The sequence below is a fragment of the Coturnix japonica genome, unplaced genomic scaffold (assembly GCF_054131305.1).
Source record: "Coturnix japonica strain WE unplaced genomic scaffold, WE-NBRP24 Scf100, whole genome shotgun sequence".
NCBI lineage: Eukaryota > Metazoa > Chordata > Aves > Galliformes > Phasianidae > Coturnix > Coturnix japonica.
Genome location: NW_028189003.1, coordinates 305027 through 324418, shown reverse-complemented (window position 1 = coordinate 324418; position 19392 = coordinate 305027). Strand labels below are relative to the sequence as shown.

The following is a 19392-nucleotide window of genomic DNA, read 5'->3' as shown; positions in this document are numbered from 1 at the left end:
CCCCATTGACCCTATAGACCCCATAGACCCCATAACCCCATAGCCCCCATTGACCCCATAGACCCTATAGACCCCATAACCCCATAGATCCCATAGACCCCATAGATCCCATTGACCCTATAGATCCCATGGACCCCATAGACCCCATAGACTCCATTGAACCACCCCATTGGCCCCATAGATCCTATAGACCCCATAGACTCCATTGACCCTATAGACCCCATAGACCACTATAGACCCCATAGCCCCATAGACCCCATAGACCCTATAGACCCCAATGACCCTATAGATCCCATAGACCCTAATGTCCCCATTGACCCCATAGACCCTATAGATCCCTATAACCCCATAGACCCTATAGACCCCATTGACCCCATAGACCCTATAGCCCCCATCCACCCCATAGACCCCATAGACCCTATAGACCCCATAGATCCCATTGACCCCATAGACCCCATTGACTGCTATGGATCCCATTGACCCCATAGACCCCATTGACCCCATAGGCAACTATGGACCCCATTGGCCCCATAGACTACTATAGACCCCATAGATCCCATTGACCCCATAGACCCCATAACCCCATAGACCCTATAACCCCATAGACCCTACAACCCCATAGACCCCATAACCCCATAGACCCTATAACCCCCATCCACCCCATAGCCCCCATTGACCCCATAGACCCCATAGCCCCATAGCCCCCATCCACCCCATAGACCCCATAAACCCTATAGACCCCATAGACCCCATTGACCCTATAGACCCCATTGACCCTATAGACCCCATAGACCCTATAACCCCATAGACCCCATAACCCCATAGACCCCATAACCCCATAGTCCCCATAGACCCCATAACCCCTTAGACCCCATAGCCTCCCATCCACCCCATAGACCCCATAGACCCTATAGACCCCATAGCCCCCATAGACCCCATAGCCCCTATAACCCCATAGCCCCCATAGCCCCATTGACCCCATAGACCCTATTAACCCCATAGACCCTATAGACCCCATTGACCCCATAGACCCCAATGTCCCCATTGACCCCATTGACCCCATAGACCCTATTGACCCCATAGCCCCATTGACCCCATAGACCCCATAGCCCCCATCCACCCCATAGACCCCATAGATCCCATAGATCCCATTGATCCCATAGATCCCATTGACCCTATTGATCCTATTGACCCCATAGACCCCATAGACTGCTATGGATCCCATTGACCCCATAGACCCCATTGACCCCATAGGCAACTATGGACCCCATTGGCCCCATAGACTACTATAGACCCCATAGATCCCATTGACCCCATAGACCCCATAGACTCCATTGAACCACCCCATTGGCCCCATAGATCCCATAGACCCCATTGACTCCATAGGCGACTGTGGACCCCATAGACCCCATAGCCCCCATAGTCCCCATAACCCCATAGACCCCATAGCCCCTATAACCCCATAGACCCCATAACCCCATAGCCCCCATTGACCCTATAGACCCTATAGACCCCATAGACCCTATAGACCCCATAGCCCCATAGACCCTATAACCCCATAGACCCCATAGACCCCATTGGCCCTATAGACCCCATAGACCCCATTGACCCCAATGACCCCACAGATCCCATTGACCCCATAGACCCCATAGACCCCATTGACCCCATAGACCCCATAGTCCCCATAGACCCTATAGACCCCATAGCCCCCATCCACCCCAATGTCCCCATTGACCCTATTGACCCCATAGACCCTATAGCCCCCATCCACCCCATAGACCCCATAGACCCTATAACCCCATAGACCCCATAGACTCCATAGACCCCATCCACCCCATAGACCCTATAACCCCATAGACCCTATAGACCCCATAGACCCCATAACCCCATTGACCCCATAGACCCTATAGACCCCACAGACCCTATTGACCCCATTGACCCCATAGACCCCAATGTCCCCATTGACCCCATAGCCCCCATCCACCCCATAGACCCCATTGACCCCATAGTCCCCATAGACCCCAATGTCCCCATTGACCCCATAGATCCTATTTACCCCATAGACCCCATAGACCCCATAGACCCTATAGACCCCATAACCCCATAGACCCCATAGACCCCATAACCCCATAGCCCCCATTGACCCCATAGACCCCATAAACCCCAATGTCCCCATTGACCCCATAGATCCTATTTACCCCATAGACCCCATAGACCCCATAGACCCTATAGACCCCATAACCCCATAACCCCATAACCCCATACCGCACCTTTCCTGGCCTCCTCCTCCAGCTCATCCCAATCTTTGCCGCTCTCCTCTTCGCTGCCCAGCGACTCCTTGGAATATTCTGGGGCAAAAAAGGCCAAAATTGGGCAAAACGGACCCAAACCCCATAGAAAAATATAAACCTGTTTTTGGGGTCCAAGTTTATGGGATTTTGGGGTCCAAATTTATGGGATTTTGGGTCCAAATTTATGGGATTTTGGGGTCCAAATTTATGGGATTTTGGGTCCAAATTAATGGGATTTTGGGTCTTCAGAACCTCAATTTTTAATGGGATTTTGGGTCCAAATTTATGGGATTTTGGGGTCCAAATTTATGGGATTTTGGGTCCAAATTTATGGGATTTTGGGTCATCAGAACCTCATTTTTCGGGTCCAAATTTATGGGATTTTGGGTCTTCAGAACCTCAACTTTTGGGGTCCAAATTTATGGGATTTTGGGTCATCGGAACCTCATTTTTGGGGTCCAAATTTATGGGATTTTGGGTCCAAATTTATGGGATTTTGGGGTCCAAATTTATGGGATTTTGGGTCCAAATTTATGGGATTTTGGGTCTTCAAAACCTCAATTTTTAATGGGATTTTGGGTCCAAATTTATGGGATTTTGGGTCTTCAGAACCTCATTTTTGGGGTCCAAATTTATGGGATTTTGGGACTTCAGAACCTCAACTTTTAGGGTCCAAATTTATGGGATTTTGGGTCCAAATTTATGGGATTTTGGGTCTTCAGAACCTTATTTTTAGGGTCCAAATTTATGGGATTTTGGGTCCAAATTTATAGGATTTTGGGTCTCCAGAACCTCAATTTTTATGGGATTTTGGGTCTTCAGAACCTCAATCTTTAATGGGATTTTGGGTCCAAATTTATGGGATTTTGGGTCCAAATTTATGGGATTTTAGGTCTTCAGAACCTCAATTTTTATGGGATTTTGGGTCTTTGGAACCTCATTTTTGGGGTCTAAATTTATGGGATTTTGGGTCTTTAGAACCTCAACATTTAGGGTCCAAATTTATGGGATTTTGGGTCCAAATTTATGGGATTTTAGGTCGTCACAACCTCATTTTTCGGGTCCAAATTTATGGGATTTTGGGTCTTCAGGACCTCAATCTTTAATGGGATTTTGGGTCCAAATTTATGGGATTTTGGGTCTTCAGAACCTCAATTTATTTATTGGGACTTTGGGTCTTCAGAATATTGATATTTTTATGGGATTTTGGGTCTTCGGAACCTCAACTTTTATGGTCCAAATTTATGGGATTTTTGGTTTTTAGAACCTCATTTTTGGGTCCAAATTTATGGGATTTTGGGGCTTTAGAATCCCCATTTTTGGGGTCTAAATTTATGGGATTTTGGGTCATCAAACCTCATTTTTTATGGGACTTTTGACCTGATTTCTTCTCTCGGGCCCCTCCTTTATCTCATCACCCCCAAATTTACGGGATTTTGGTTCATTTTGGGCTGATTTCGGGTTATTTTTACCTGATTCTTCGGCCTCGGATGAATAATCCTCGTCGCTGTCCTCCTCCTCCTCCTCATAATCCTCCTCCGACGGGTTGAACGTCTCGTCCTCCATCTCCGACTCCGACTCTCCAACTTCGGCCTCGCTGCCCTGAACGGACCCAAAACAGCCCAAATTCAACCCAAAATCCTGCTTCAGCTTCACTGCCCTGAACGGACCCAAAACAGCCCAAATTCGACCCAAAATGGCCCCAAATTCGACCCAAAATGGCCCCAAATTCAACCCAAGATCCTACTTCAGCTTCGCTGCCCTGAACAGACCCAAAACAGCCCAAATTCAACCCAAAATGGCCCCAAATTCAACCCAAAATGGCCCCAAATTCAACCCAAGATCCTACTTCAGCTTCGCTGCCCTGAACAGACCCAAAACAGCCCAAATTCAACCCAAAATGGCCCCAAATTCAACCCAAAATGGCCCCAAATTCAACCCAAGATCCTACTTCGACCTCGCTGCCCTGAACGGACCCAAAACAGCCCAAATTCAACCCAAAGTGGCCCCAAATTCAACCCAAAATGGCCCAAATTCAACCCAAAATCCTACTTCAGCTTCACTGCCCTGAACGGGCCCAAAACAGCCCAAATTCAACCCAAAATGGCCCCAAATTCAACCCAAAATGGCCCCAAATTCAACCCATAATCCTACTTCAGCTTCACGGCCCTGAACGGACCCAAAACAGCCCAAATTCGACCCAAAATGGCCCCAAATTCAACCCAAAATGGCCCCAAATTCAACCCAAGATCCTACTTCGACCTCGCTGCCCTGAACGGACCCAAAACAGCCCAAATTCAACCCAAAGTGGCCCCAAATTCAACCCAAAATGGCCCAAATTCAACCCAAAATCCTACTTCAGCTTCACTGCCCTGAACGGGCCCAAAACAGCCCAAATTCAACCCAAAATGGCCCCAAATTCAACCCATAATCCTACTTCAGCTTCACGGCCCTGAACGGACCCAAAACAGCCCAAATTCGACCCAAAATGGCCCCAAATTCAACCCAAAATCCTACTTCAGCCTCGCTGCCCTGAACGGACCCAAAACAGCCCAAATTCAACCCAAAATGGCCCCAAATTCAACCCAAGATCCTACTTCGGCCTCACTGCCCTGAACGGACCCAAAACAGCCCAAATTCAACCCATAATGGCCCCAAATTCAACCCCAAAACTCAACCCAAAAAGGCTCCGATTTGTCCCAAAACTCAGCCCAAAACTCGACCCAAAACAGCCCAAATTCAACCCAAAATGGCCCCAAATTCAACCCAAGATCCTACTTCGGCCTCACTGCCCTGAACGGACCCAAAACAGCCCAAATTCGACCCAAAATAACCCTAAATTCATCCCAAAATGGCCCCAAATTCAACCCCAAATCCTACTTCAGCTTCACTGCCCTGAACGGACCCAAAACAGCCCAAATTCAACCCAAAATGGCCCCAAAATCAACCCAAGATCCTACTTCAGCCTCGCTGCCCTGAACGGACCCAAAACAGCCCAAATTCAACCCAAAATGGCTCCAAATTCAACCCAAAATGGCCCCAAATTCAACCCTAAAACTCAACCCCAAAACTGGCCCCAAAAAGGCTCCGTTTCACCCCAAAATTTAACCCAAAACTCACCCCAAAATGGCTCCGATTTGTCCCAAAACTCAGCCCAAAACTGGACCCAAAACAGCCCAAATTCAACCCAAAATTCAACCCCAAAACGGCCCCATAAAGTTCATATGGCTGCAATGGGGTCAATGTGGCCTCGATTGACCCCATAGACCCCATTGACCCCATAGACCCCATAGATCCCATAGACCCCATTGACCCCATAGACCCTATTGATCCCATTGACCCCATAGACCCCATTGACCCCATAGACCCCATTGACCCCATTGACCCCATAGATCCCATTGACCCCATTGATCCCATTGACCCCATAGACCCCATTGATCCCATTGATCCCATTGATCCCATTGACCCCATTGATCCCATTGACCCCAATGTCCCCACAGACCCCATTGATCCCATTGACCCCATAGATCCCATTGACCCCATAGATCCCATTGTCCCCATCCACCCCATAGACCCCAATGTCCCCATTTACCCCAATGTCTCCACTGACCCCATTGACACCAATGTCCCCATAGACCCCAATGTCTCCATAGACCCCAATGTCTCCATTGACCCCAATGTCCCCATCCACCCCACTGACCTCAATGAACCCACTGACCCCATTGATCCCATTGACCCCATTGATCCCAATGTCCCCATAAACCCCAATGTCCCCATTGACCCCATTGATCCCAATGTCCCCATTGACCCCAATGTCCCCATTGACCCCATAGCCCCCAATGTCTCCATTGACCCCAATGTCCCCATTGACCTCAATGTCCCCATTGATCCCAATGTCCCCATTGACCCCAATGTCCCCAATGTCCCTATTACCCCCATTGACCCCATAGACCCCATTGATCCCATAGCCCCCATAGACCCCATTGACCCCAATGTCCCCATTGACCCCAATGTCCCCATCCACCCCATTGACCCTATTGATCCCATTGACCCCTTAGACCCCATTGACCCCTTAGACCCCATTGACCCCAATGTCCCCATCCACCCCATTGACCCCAATGTCCCCATTGACCCCATTGACCCCATAGACCCCATAGACCACAATGTCCCCATTGATCCCATTGACCCCAATGTCCCCATTGACTCCAATGTCCCCATTGACCCCAATGTCCCCATCCACCCCATTGACCTCAATGAACCCATTGACCCCATTGATCCCATTGACCCCATTGATCCCATTGACCCCAATGTCCCCATTGACTCTAATGTCTCCATTGACCCCAATGTCCCCATTGACCCTATAGATCCCAATGTCCCCATTGACCCCAATGTCCCCATCCACCCCAATGTCTCCACTGACCCCATTGATCCCATTGACCCCACAGCCCCCGTTGACCCCAATGTCCCCATTGACCCCAATGTCCCCATTGACCCCATTGATCCCATTGACCCCATTGACCCCAATGTCCCCATTGACCCCATTGACCCCACTGACCCCAATGTCCCCATTGACCCCATTGATCCCAATGTCCCCACAGACCCCATTGACCCCATAGACCCCAATGTCCCCAATGTCCCCATCCACCCCATAGCCCCCATAGACACCATAGCCCCCATAGACCCCACAGGCCCCATAGACCCCATAGACCCCATAACCCACCTCCCCCTCGGGCTCGAGGAAGCTCCACCCGCCCTGTTCGAAGAACAGCCCCATTGACCCCAATGTCCCCATTGACCCCAATGTCCCCATTGACCCCATAGACCCCACTGACCCCATAGACCCCATTGACCCCATAGACACCAATGTCTCCATTGACCCCAATGTCCCCATTGACCCCATTGACCCCACTGACCCAATCCTCCCCATAGACCCCAATGTCCCCATTGACCCCAATGTCCCCATTGATCCCATTGACCCCAATGTCCCCATTGACCCCATTGATCCCATTGACTCCATTGATCCCAATGTCCCCATTGACTCCAATGTCCCCATTAACCCCAATGTCCCCATTACCCCCATAGACCCCATAGACCCCATTGATCACATAGACCCCAATGTACCAATTGACCCCAATGTCCCCATTGACCCCATTGTCCCCATTGATTCCATTGACCCCAATGTCCCCATTGACTCTAATGTCTCCATTGACCCCAATGTCCCCATTGATCCCATTGACCCCAATGTCCCCATTGACCTCAATGAACCCATAGCCCCCATTGACCCCAATGTCCCCATTGACCCCATAGATCCCAATGTCCCCATTGACCCCAATGTCCCCATTGACCCCAATGTCCCCATTGACCCCATTGATCCCATTGACCCCATTGATCCCAATGTCCCCATAGACCCCATTGACCCCATTGATCCCAATGTCCCCATTGACCCCAATGTCCCCATTGACCCCAATGTCCCCATTGACCCCAATGTCCCCATTGACCCCATAGACCCCATAGACCCCATATCCCCTATATCCCCCATAACCCACCTCCCCCTCGGGCTCGAGGAAGCTCCACCCGCCCTGTTCGAAGAATCCCTCGGGGTCGTCCACGATGGTTTTCATGATCTTGGTCCAGTTGAGGGACTGAACCCCCTCAGTGTATTTCAGGTCGCACGAGCTGCAACCCCAAAAACAACACGGTTTTGGGGTTAAAAATCGACTTTTTGGGGTCCCGAGAGGTAAAATCTTTCTTGGTTTGGATTTTGGGGTTTTTGGGATGCCAGAGTTTGGGGGTTTTGGGGGTTTTTGGGGTCCTAAAGTTTGGGATTTTGGGGTTTTTGGAGTCCCAAAGTTTGGGGTTTTTTGGGGTTTTTGGGGTCCCAAAGTTTGGGGTTTTTTGGGGTTTTTGGGATCCCAAAGTTTGGGGTTTTTTGGGGTCTTTGGGGTCCCAAAGTTTGGGGTTTTTGTGGTCCCAAACTTTGGGATTTTGGGGTTTTTGGGATCCCAAAGTTTGGGGTTTTGGGGTTTTTGGGAACCCAAAGTTCGGGGTTTTTTTGGGTTTTCGGGTCTTTGGGATCGGGGTTTTTGGGGTCCCAAACTTTAGGGTTTTGGGGGTTTTTGGGAACCCAAACTTTGGGGTTTTGGGATTTTGGGGTTTTTGGGATCCCAAACTTTAGGATTTTAGGGCTTTTGGGGTCCCAAACTTTGGGATTTTGGGGTTGTTGGGGTTTTGGGGTCTTTGGGATCCCAAACTCTGGGGTTTTGGGGTCGTTGGGGTTTTTTGGGGTCTTTGGGGTCACAAACTTTGGGGTTTTGAGGTCTTTGGGGTCGTTGGGATCCCAAAGTTTTGGATTTTGGGGTATTTGGGAACCCAAAGTTTGTGGTTTCTTGGGGTTTTTCGGTCTTTGGGATCAGGGTTTTTTGGGGTCTTTGGGGTCATTGAGATCCCAAAGTTTGGGGGTTTTGGGGGTTTTGGGATCCCAAACTTTGGGGTTTTTGGGGTCCCAAAGTTTGGAGTTTTTGGGGGTTTTTGGATCATTGGGATCCCAAAGTTTGGGGGTTTTTGGGGTTTTTGGGATCCCAGACTTTGGGGTTTTTTGGGATCCTAAAGATTGGGGTCTATGGGGTTTTTGGGGTCCCAAACTTTGGGGTTTCGGGGTCTTTAGGGTTTTTTGGGTCTTTGGGATCCCAAACTTTGGGGTTTTGGGGTTTTTGGGGTCCCAAAGTTTGGAGATTTGGGTCTTTGGGATCCAAACTTTGGAATCTTTTGGGTTTTTTGGGGTCTTTGGGATCCCAAACTTTGGGATTTGGGGGATTTTGGGGTCCCAAATGTAAAACCCCTTCAGTGTATTTGAGGTCGCACAAGCTGTAATAGGGTCACCCCAAAAACGTGGTCATTTTGGGGTTAAAAACCGCCTTTTTGGGGTCCCTAAAGGTAAAACACCCTCCCTGGTCTGAATTTTGGGGTCTTCGGGATCTGAAACTTTGGGGTTTTGGGGCTTTTGGGGTCCCAAACTTTGGGGTTTTTGAGGCCCCAAAGTTTGGGGTTTTTGTGGTCCCAAACTTTGGGATTTTGGGGTTTTTGGGATCCCAAAGTTTGGGATTTTCAGGCTTTTTGGGGTCCCAAATTTTGGGGTTTTGGGGGCTTTTGGGGTCCCAAACTTTGGGGTCTTTTGGGGTTTTTGGGTATTTGGGATCAGGGTTTTTGTGGTCCCAAACTTTGGGGTTTTGGGGTTTTTGGGATGCCGAAGTTTGGGGTTTTGGGGTCTATGGGGTTTTTGGGATACCAAAATTTGGGGTTTTGGGGTTTTTGGGGTCCCAAACTTTGCGGTTTTAGGGGTTTTTGGGATCCCAAAGTTTTGGGTTTTTTGGGGTTTTCTGGGTCCCAAGGTATGGGTTTGGAGTCTTTGGGGTTTTTTAGGGTCTTTAGGATCCCAAAGTTTGGGTTTTTTGGGGTTTTTGGGATCCCAAACTTTGGGGTTTTGAGTTTTTTTGGGGTTTTTGGAGTCCCAAAGTTTGGGATTTTGGAAACCCAAAGTTTTGGGTTTTTGGGGTTTTTGGGATCCCAGACTTTGGGGTTTTTTGGGATCCTAAAGATTGGGGTCTATGGGGTTTTTGGGGTCCCAAACTTTGGGGTTTCGGGGTCTTTAGGGTTTTTTGGGTCTTTGGGATCCCAAACTTTGGGGTTTTGGGGTTTTTGGGGTCCCAAAGTTTGGAGATTTGGGTCTTTGGGATCCAAACTTTGGGGTCTTTTGGGTTTTTTGGGGTCTTTGGGATCCCAAACTTTGGGATTTTGGGGTTTTTGGGGTCCCAAATGTAAAACCCCTTCAGTGTATTTGAGGTCGCACGAGCTGTAATAGGGTCACCCCAAAAACATGGTCATTTTGGGGTTAAAAACCGCCTTTTTGGGGTCCCTAAAGGTAAAACACCCCCCCTCGTCTGAATTTTGGGGTCTTCGGGATCCGAAACTTTGGGGTTTTGGGGTTTTTGGGGTCCCAAACTTTGGGGTTTTGGGGTTTTTGGGGTTTTTTGGGTCCCAAAGTTTGGGGTTTTTTGGAGTTTTTGGGATCCCAAACTTTGGGGTTTTGGGGTTGTTGGGATCCCAAAGTTTTGGGTTTTTTGGGGTTTTCTGGGTCCCAAGGTATGGGTTTGGAGTCTTTGGGGTTTTTTGGGGTCTTTAGGATCCCAAAGTTTGGGTTTTTTGGGGTTTTTGGGGTCCCAAACTTTGGGGTCTATGGGGTTTTTGGGAACCCAAAGTTCGGGGGTTTTTTGGGTTTTCTTGTCTTTGGGATCGGGGTTTTTGGGGTTTCAAACTTTAGGGTTTTGGGGGTTTTTGGGGTCCCAAACTTTGGGGTTTTGGGGTCGTTGGGATTTTGGGGTTTTTGGGATCTTTGGGAACCCAAACTCTGGGGTTTTGGGGTCTTTGAGATGCCAAAGTTTGGGGTTTTTTGGGGTTTTTTGGGGTTGTTGGGATCCCAAACTTTGGGGTTTTGGGGTTTTTGGGATCCCAAAGTTTGGGGTTTTTGGGGACTCAAACTTTGGGGTTTTTGGGATCCTAAACTTTCGGGTTTTGGGGTTTTTTGGGATCCCAAAGTTTGGGGTTTTTTGGGATCCCAAACTTTAGAGTTTTGGGGTTTTTGGGGTCCCAAACTTTGGGATTTTGGGGTTTTGGGGATCCCAAAGTTTGGAGATTTGGGTCTTTGAGATCCCAAACTTTGGGTCTTTGGGGAACCCAAACTTTGGGATTTTGGGGTATCTGGGAACCCAAAGTTTGTGGTTTCTTGGGGTTTTTGGGGTCCCAAAGTTTGGGTTTTTTTTGGGGTCTTTGGGATCCAAACTTTAGGGTTTTGGGGTCTTTAGGGTTTTTTGGGGTCTTTGGGATCCTAAAGTTTGGGGTCTATGGGGTTTTTGGTGTCCCAAACTTTGGGGTTTTGGGGTTTTTTGGGGTTTTTAGATCTTTGGGATCTTTCCAGCTAATTTTTGGGTCATTTTCATGTGATTTCTGGTCACTTACTTGAGCCACTCCTTGATGGGGCCTAGTGACGCTACAGGGATGGCGTTGATCATGGTGACCTTGGTTCTTTTGTGCTTGTTTTTGGGTCATTTTTGGGCTCTTTTTGGGTTTCTTTTTGCGGTCATTTTTGGGTCATTTTGTGGTAATTTTTGGGCTCTTCTTGGGTTTATTTTTGGGGTTCTTTTCAGGCTTCTTTTGAGGTCATTTTTGGGTCGTTTTGGGGTCATTTTTGGGTTCTTTTTGGGATCATTTTTGGGTCATTTTGGGGTTCTTTTCGGGCTTCTTTTATGGACATTTTGGGGCCATTTTTGGGGTCATCTTTGGTGTCATTTTTGAGTCATTTTGAGCTTCTTTTCACGTCGTTTTTGGGTCATTTGGGGCTTTTTTGGGGGCTTCTTTTAGGGTCAGTTTTGGGCTCATTTTTGGGTTCTTTTTGGGACATTTTGGGGTCGTTTTTGGGTCATTTTGGTGTCGTTTCAGTGTCGTTTCTGGGTCATTTTTGGCCTAGTTTTCGGGCTTCTTTTTCGGTCATTTTTGGGGTCATTTTTGGCGTAGTTTTTGGGCTTCCTTCCAGGTCATATTTGAGTCATTTCAGGGTAATTTTTGGGTCATTTTCAGGTGATTTTGGGTCACTTACTTGAGCCACTCCTTGATGGGGTCCAGCGACGCTACAGGGATGGCGTTGATCATGGTGACCTTGGTTCTTTTCGGGTTCTTTTGTGCTCGTTTTTGGGTCATTTTGTGGTAATTTTGGGGCTCTTCTTGGGTTTCTTTTTGGGGTCATTTTTGGGTCATTTTATGGTCATTTTGGGGTTCTTTTTGGGATCCTTTTTGGGTCATTTTGGGGTTCTTTTCAGGCTTCCTTTGGGGTTGTTTTTGGGACATTTTGGGGCTGTTTTGGGGTCATTTCAGGTTTCTTTTTGGGCTTGTTTTCGGGTTCTTTTGGGTTCATTTTTGGGGTCGTTTTTGGGGTTCTTTTCAGGCTTCTTTTGAGGTCATTTTGGGGTCATATTTTGGTTATTTTTAGGGTTCTTTTGGGGTCATTTTCGGGTTCTTTTTGGGGTCATTTTTGGGTCATTTTTGGCCTTGTTTTCGGGCTTCTTTTCGGGTTATTTTTGGGTCATTTTGGGGTTGTTTTTGGGTCAGTTTTGGCCTTGTTTTCGGGCTTCTTTTCAGGTTATTTTTGAGTCATTTTTGGGTCATTTTGGGCTTCTTTTGGGGCTCTTTTGGAGTCATTTTTGGGTCGTTTTGGGGTCGTTTTTGGGGTTCTTTTCAGGCTTCTTTTCGGTTCGTTCTTGGGCTAATTTTGGGGTCATTTTGGCATTATTTTCAGCTTTTTTTTGGGGGTTCTTTTTGGGATCATTCGAGCTTATTTTGGGGTCATTTTTGGGTCATTTTCAGGTGATTTTGGGTCACTTACTTGAGCCACTCCTTGATGGGGTCCAGGGACGCTACAGGGATGGCGTTGATCATGGTGACCTTGGTTCTTTTGCAGTCATTTTTGGGTCATTTTGGGTCATTTTGTGGCTCTTTTTGGGTTTCTTTTTGGGGTCATTTTTGGGTCATTTTATGGTCATTTTGGGGTTCTTTTTGGGATCCTTTTTGGGTCATTTTTGGGTCATTTTGAGGTTCTTTTAGGTTCCTTTCTGGAGTCATTTTGAGGTTTCTTTTGGGGTTCTTTTAGGGTTTCGTTTTTGGCTCCTTTTAGGGTCATTTTTTGGGTCATTTTGGGTTCTTTTTGGACATTTTTTTTGGGGGTCATTTTTGGGTTTTTTGGGGTTTATTTTGAGGTTGGTTTTGGGTCGTTTGGGGGTAATTTTGGGGTCCTTTTGGGTCTTTTTTGGCTTTGTTTTCGGGTTGGTTTTGGGTCTTTTTTGGCCTCGTTTTCGGGTTGTTTTCGGGTCATTTTGGGGTCATTTTTGGCCTTGTTTTCAGGCTTTTTTTTGGGTCTTTTTCGGCTACTTTTTGACTTTGTTTTTGGGTCATTTTTAGGTGATTTTGGGTCACATACTTGAGCCACTCCTTGATGGGGTCCAGCGACGCTACAGGGATGGCGTTGATCATGGTGACCTTGGTTCTTTTGTGCTCATTTTTGGGTCATTTTGGGTCACTTTTGGGCTCTTTTTGGGTTTCTTTTTGCAGTCATTTTTGGGTCATTTTGGGTCATTTTGTGGCTCTTTTTGGGTTTCTTTTCGGGGTCATTTTTGGGTCGTTTTGAGGTTCTTTGAGGGTTTCATTTTGGGCTTCTTTTGGGGACATTTTTGCGTCATTTTGGGGTTCTTTTCGGGCTTCTTTTGGGGTCGTTTTTGGGTCATTTTGTTCTTCTTTTGGTGTCATTTTTAGCCTTGTTTTCAGGCTTCTTTTTGGGTCATTTTGGGGTCATTTTTGGTGTCGTTTTTGGTCTTGATTTCTGGCTTCTTTTGGGGACATTTTTGAGTCATTTTGGCCTCGTTTTTGGGATTCTTTTCAGGCTTCTTTTTGGGGTTATTTTTGGGTTGTTTCGGGCTCATATTGGGCTCATTTTTGGGTCATTTTGGGGTTCTCTACAAGTTCTTTTGGGGTAATTTTTGGGTCATTTTGGGGTTCTTTTTGGGTTTCTTTTGGGGTCGTTTTTGGGGTCATTTCAGGGTCATTTTTGGCCTCATTTTCAGGTTTCATTTTGGGTCATTTCGGGGTTGTTTTTGGGTTATTTTTGGGGTTCATTTCAGGCTTCTTTTGGGGTCATTTTTGGGTCGTTTTTAGGTGATTTAGGGTCACTTACTTGAGCCTTGGGGTTGTTTTTGGGTCATTTTTGGGTCATTTTTGGCCTTATATTCAGGCTTCATTTTGGGTCATTTTGGGGTCATTTTAGGGACATTTTTTGGGTCATTTTTGGCCTTGTTTTCGGGCTTCTTTTGGGGTCAATTTTGGCCTGGTTTTCGGGCTTCCTTCCAGGTCACATTTGGGTCATTTTTGGGTCATTTTGGGGTGATTTTGGTTCATTTTATAGTCACTTACTTGAGCCACTCCTTGATGGGGTCCAGCGATGCTACGGGGATGGCGTTGATCATGGTGACCTTACGCCCATAGTCCTTGTACACGATGACCATGTCGAAGTTCTTCAGGTGGAACTGGACGCGCTCAAAGTGGATCAGCTCCACCTCGTCCAAGGTCACCACGAACGGGGGCTGGTTTGGGGCGAAAAACGGCAATTTTGGGTCATTTCTGAGCCTAAAATACACCATTATTGGGGTATAATAATGGTAATAGGGGTTAATAGGGTGTTAATAGGGGATAACAGGGTGTTAATAGGGTTGTAATAGGGGTAAGAGTTAATAGGGGATCAGCTCCACCTCGTCCAGGGTCACCACGAACGGGGGCTGGTTTGGGGCGAAAAACGGCGTTTTTGGGTCATTTCTGAGCATAAAATACACCATTATTGGGTCTTAAAAGGTCTAAAAGGGTTATAATAGGGGTTTATAGGGTTTTAATGGGGTTAATAGGGTTGTAATGGGGTTTATAGGGTCGTAATAGGGGATAATAGGGGATCAGCTCCACCTCGTCCAGGGTCACCACAAACGGGGGCTGGTTTGGGGCGAAAAACGGCATTTTTGGGTCATTTCTGAGCCTAAAATACACCATTATTGGGGTATAATAATGGTAATAGGGGTTAATAGGGTGTTAATAGGGGATAATAGGGTGTTAATAGGGTTGTAATAGGGGTAAGAGTTAATAGGGGATCAGCTCCACCTCGTCCAGGGTCACCATGAACGGGGGCTGGTTTGGGGCGAAAAACGGCATTTTTGGGTCATTTCTGAGCCTAAAATACCCCATTATTGGGTAATAATAGGGGTTAATAGGGTCGTAATGGGGTTAATAGGGTCTTAATGGGATTTATAGGGTTTTAATGGGGTTAATAGGGTCGTAATAGGGGATAATAGGGGATCAGCTCCACCTCATCCAAGGTAACCACGAACGGGGGCTGGTTTGGGGCGAAAAACGGCGTTTTTGGGTCATTTCTGAGCATAAAATACACCATTATTGGGTCTTAAAAGGTCTAAAAGGGTCGTAATAGGGGTTAATAGGGTCGTAATGGGGTTTATAGGGTCGTAATAGGGGATAATAGGGGATCAGCTCCACCTCGTCCAGGGTCACCACAAACGGGGGCTGGTTTGGGGCGAAAAACGGCATTTTTGGGTCATTTCTGAGCCTAAAATACCTCATTATTGGGTCTTAAAAGGTCTAAAATGGTTATAATAGGGGTTTATAGGGTCGTAATGGGGTTAATAGGGTCTTAATGGGGTTAATAGGGTCGTAATAGGGGATAATAGGGGATCAGCTCCTCCTCGTCCAGGGTAACCACAAACGGGGGCTGGTTTGGGGCGAAAAACGGCAATTTTGGGTCATTTCTGAGCCTAAAATACACCATTATTGGGGTATAATAATGGTAATAGGGGTTAATAGGGTGTTAATAGGGGATAATAGGGTGTTAATAGGGTTGTAATAGGGGTAAGAGTTAATAGGGGATCAGCTCCACCTCGTCCAAGGTAACCACGAACGGGGGCTGGTTTGGGGCGAAAAACGGCATTTTTGGGTCATTTCTGAGCATAAAATACACCATTATTGGGTCTTAAAAGGTCTAAAAGGGTCGTAATAGGGGTTTATAGGGTTTTAATGGGGTTAATAGGGTCGTAATAGGGGATAATAGGGGATCAGCTCCACCTCGTCCAAGGTAACCACGAACGGGGGCTGGTTTGGGGCGAAAAACGGCATTTTTGGGTCATTTCTGAGCCTAAAATACACCATTATTGGGTAACAATTGGTCTAAAAGGGTCGTAATAGGGGTTTATAGGGTTTTATTGGGGTTTATAGGGTTGTAATAGGGGATAATAGGGGATCAGCTCCACCTCGTCCAAGGTAACCACAAACGGGGGCTGGTTTGGGGCGAAAAACGGCAATTTTGGGTCATTTCTGAGCCTAAAATACGCCATTATTGGGTAATAATCGGTCTAAAAGGGTTATAATAGGGGTTTAATAGGGTCGTAATGGGGTTAATAGGGTCGTAATAGGGGATAATAGGGGATCAGCTCCACCTCGTCCAGGGTAACCACAAACGGGGGCTGGTTTGGGGCGAAAAACGGCAATTTTGGGTCATTTCTGAGCCTAAAATACACCATTATTGGGGTATAATAGGGGTTTATAGGGTCGTAATGGGGTTTATAGGGTTGTAATAGGGGATAATAGGGGATCAGCTCCACCTCGTCCAAGGTAACCACGAACGGGGGCTGGTTTGGGGCGAAAAACGGCAATTTTGGGTCATTTCTGAGCCTAAAATACACCATTATTGGGTCTTAAAAGGTCTAAAATGGTTATAATAGGGGTTTATAGGGTCGTAATGGGGTTTATAGGGTGTTAATAGGGGTAAATGTTAATAGGGGATCAGCTCCACCTCGTCCAGGGTAACCACAAACGGGGGCTGGTTTGGGGCGAAAAACGGCAGTTTTGGGTCATTTCTGAGCATAAAATACACCATTATTGGGGTATAATAGGGGTTATAGGGTCGTAATGGGGTTAATAGGGTCGTAATGGGGTTAATAGGGTCGTAATGGGGGATAATAGGGGATCAGCTCCACCTCGTCCAAGGTAACCACGAACGGGGGCTGGTTTGGGGCGAAAAACGGCAGTTTTGGGTCATTTCTGAGCCTAAAATACACCATTATTGGGTCATAATAGGGGTTATAGGGTTTTAATGGGGTCTATAGGGTTTTAATGGGGTTTACAGGGTTTTAATGGGGTTAATAGGGTCGTAATAGGGGATAATAGGGTTGTAATGGGGTTAATAGGGTCGTAATGGGGTTAATAGGGTTTTAATGGGGTTAATAGGGTTTTAATGGGGTTAATAGGGTCGTAATGGGGTTAATGGGGTCGTAATGGGGTTAATAGGGTCGTAATGGGGTTAATAGGGTTTTAATGGGGTTTATAGGGTCGTAATAGGGGATAATAGGGGATCAGCTCCACCTCATCCAAGGTAACCACAAACGGGGGCTGGTTTGGGGCGAAAAACGGCAATTTTGGGTCATTTCTGAGCCTAAAATACCCCATTATTGGGTTCTAATAGGGGTTAATAGGGTCGTAATGGGGTTAATAGGGTTTTAATGGGGTCTATAGGGTTTTAATGGGGTTTATAGGGTTTTAATGGGATTAATGGGGTCGTATTGGGGTTAATAGGGTCGTAATAGGGGATAATAGGGTTTAAATGGGGTTAATAGGGTCATAATGGGGTTAATAGGGTTTTAATGGGGTTAATAGGGTTTTAATGGGGTTAATAGGGTTTTAATGGGGTTAATAGGGTCGTAATGGGGTTAATAGAGTATTAATAGGGCATTAATAGGGTTAATAGGGCTTTAATAGGGGATTAATGGGGTTTGGGGTGTTAATAGGGGATTAATGGGGTTTTAATAGGGGATTAATGGGGTTAATGGGTTCTAATAGGGTTAATAGGGTCTTAATAGGGTTAATAGGGTATTAATAGGGTTAATAGGGCATTAATAGGGTATTAATGGGGTTTGCGGTGTTAATAGGGGATTAATGGGGTTTAATAGGGGATTAATGTGGTTAATGGGTTCTAATAGGGTTAATAGGGTTCCAATAGGGTTAATAGGGCATTATAGGGTTAATTAATACGGTTAATTAATGGGGTTAATTAATGGGGTTAATTAATGGGGTTTGGGGTGTTAATAGGAGATTAATGAGGTTAATAGGGGATTAATGGGGTTAATGGGTTCTAATAGGGTTAATAGGGTCTTAATAGGGTTAATAGGGCCTTATAGGGTTAATTAATAGGGTTAATTAATGGGGTTAATTAATGGGGTTAATTAATGGGGTTAATTAATGGGGTTTTGGGTGTTAATAGGGGATTAATGGGTTTTAATAGGGGATTAATGGGGTTATTGGGTTCTAATAGGGTTAATAGGGTCTTAATAGGGTTAATAGGGCATTATAGGGTTATTAATAGGGTTAATTAATGGGGTTAATTAATGGGGTTAATTAATGGGGTTTGGGGTGTTAATAGGGGATTAATGGGGTTAATGGGTTCTAATAGGGTTAATAGGGTTCCAATAGGGTTAATAGGGCATTATAGGGTTATTAATAGGGTTAATTAATAGGGTTAATTAATGGGGTTAATTAATGGGGTTTGGGGTGTTAATAGGGGATTAATGGGGTGTTAATAGGGGATTAATGGGGTTAATGGGTTCCAATAGGGTTAATAGGGTTCCAATAGGGTTAATAGGTTATTAATAGGGTTATTAATAGGGTTAATTAATGGGGTTAATTAATGGGGTTAATTAATGGGGTTAATTAATGGGGTTAATTAATGGGGTTTGGGGTGTTAATAGGGGATTAATGGGGTTTTAATAGGGGATTAATGGGGTTAATGGGTTCCAATAGACTTAATAGGGTTCCAATAGGGTTAATAGGTTATTAATAGGGTAATTAATAGGGTTAATTAATGGGGTTAATTAATGGGGTTAATTAATGGGGTTAATTAATGGGGTTAATTAATGGGGTTTTGGTCCTTACCCATTCGGTGCAGTTGACCAAGGCGCTGCTGGTGGGTTGGAGGAGGCAGGTGCTGCGATACGGGGCCCCGTTGAAGCTGCGTTTTGGGGTGAAAAAAGGGGATTTTGGGTCAGTTGTAGGGTCAGAAATGGGGTTTTTGGGGTCGGTTATGGGGTTTTGGGGTCAGAAATGGGGGTTTGGGGTCAGAAATGGGGTTTTGGGGTCAGTAATGGGGTTTTGGGGTCAGAAATGGGGATTTGGGGTCAGTAATGGGGTTTTGGGGTCAGAAATGGGGTTTTTGGGGTCAGAAATGGGGTTTTAGGGTCGGTTATGGGGATTTGGGGTCAGAAATGGGGTTTTTGGGGTCAGTTATGGGGTTTTAGGGTCAGAAATGGGGTTTTTGGGGTCAGAAATGGGGTTTTGGGGGTCAGTAATGGGGATTTAGGGTCAGTAATGGGGTTTTGGGGTCAGAAATGGGGTTTTGGGGTCAGTAATGGAGTTCTGGGGTCAGAAATGGGGTTTTGGGGTCAGAAATGGGGTTTTAGGGTCT

General features: G+C 46.3%; 1 protein-coding gene across 16 annotated transcripts in view; it reads right to left on the bottom strand.

Moving 5' to 3' along the window:
• The window catches only part of SUPT16H (SPT16 homolog, facilitates chromatin remodeling subunit), a 113240-nt gene that overhangs the window by 8437 nt on the left and 85411 nt on the right, over window positions 1–19392 (bottom strand). For 4 of the 16 annotated variants that reach the window (XM_085534799.1, XM_085534801.1, XM_085534802.1 and 1 more), the window contains 5 exons: window positions 18864–18939; window positions 14301–14470; window positions 7838–7967; window positions 3764–3893; window positions 2271–2348 (listed from right to left, as the gene is read on the bottom strand). In XM_085534799.1, the coding sequence (XP_085390925.1) occupies window positions 2271–2348; window positions 3764–3893; window positions 7838–7967; window positions 14301–14470; window positions 18864–18939 (584 nt within the window). Of the gene's footprint in view, window positions 1–2270; window positions 2349–3763; window positions 5267–7837; window positions 7968–11940; window positions 12000–12723; window positions 12783–14300; window positions 14471–14635; window positions 14663–15237; window positions 15265–16123; window positions 16217–16858; window positions 16943–17300; window positions 17328–18863; window positions 18940–19392 lie in introns of those variants that run through there. The other 12 variants (XM_085534803.1, XM_085534806.1, XM_085534805.1 and 9 more) reach the window with 12 other exon arrangements.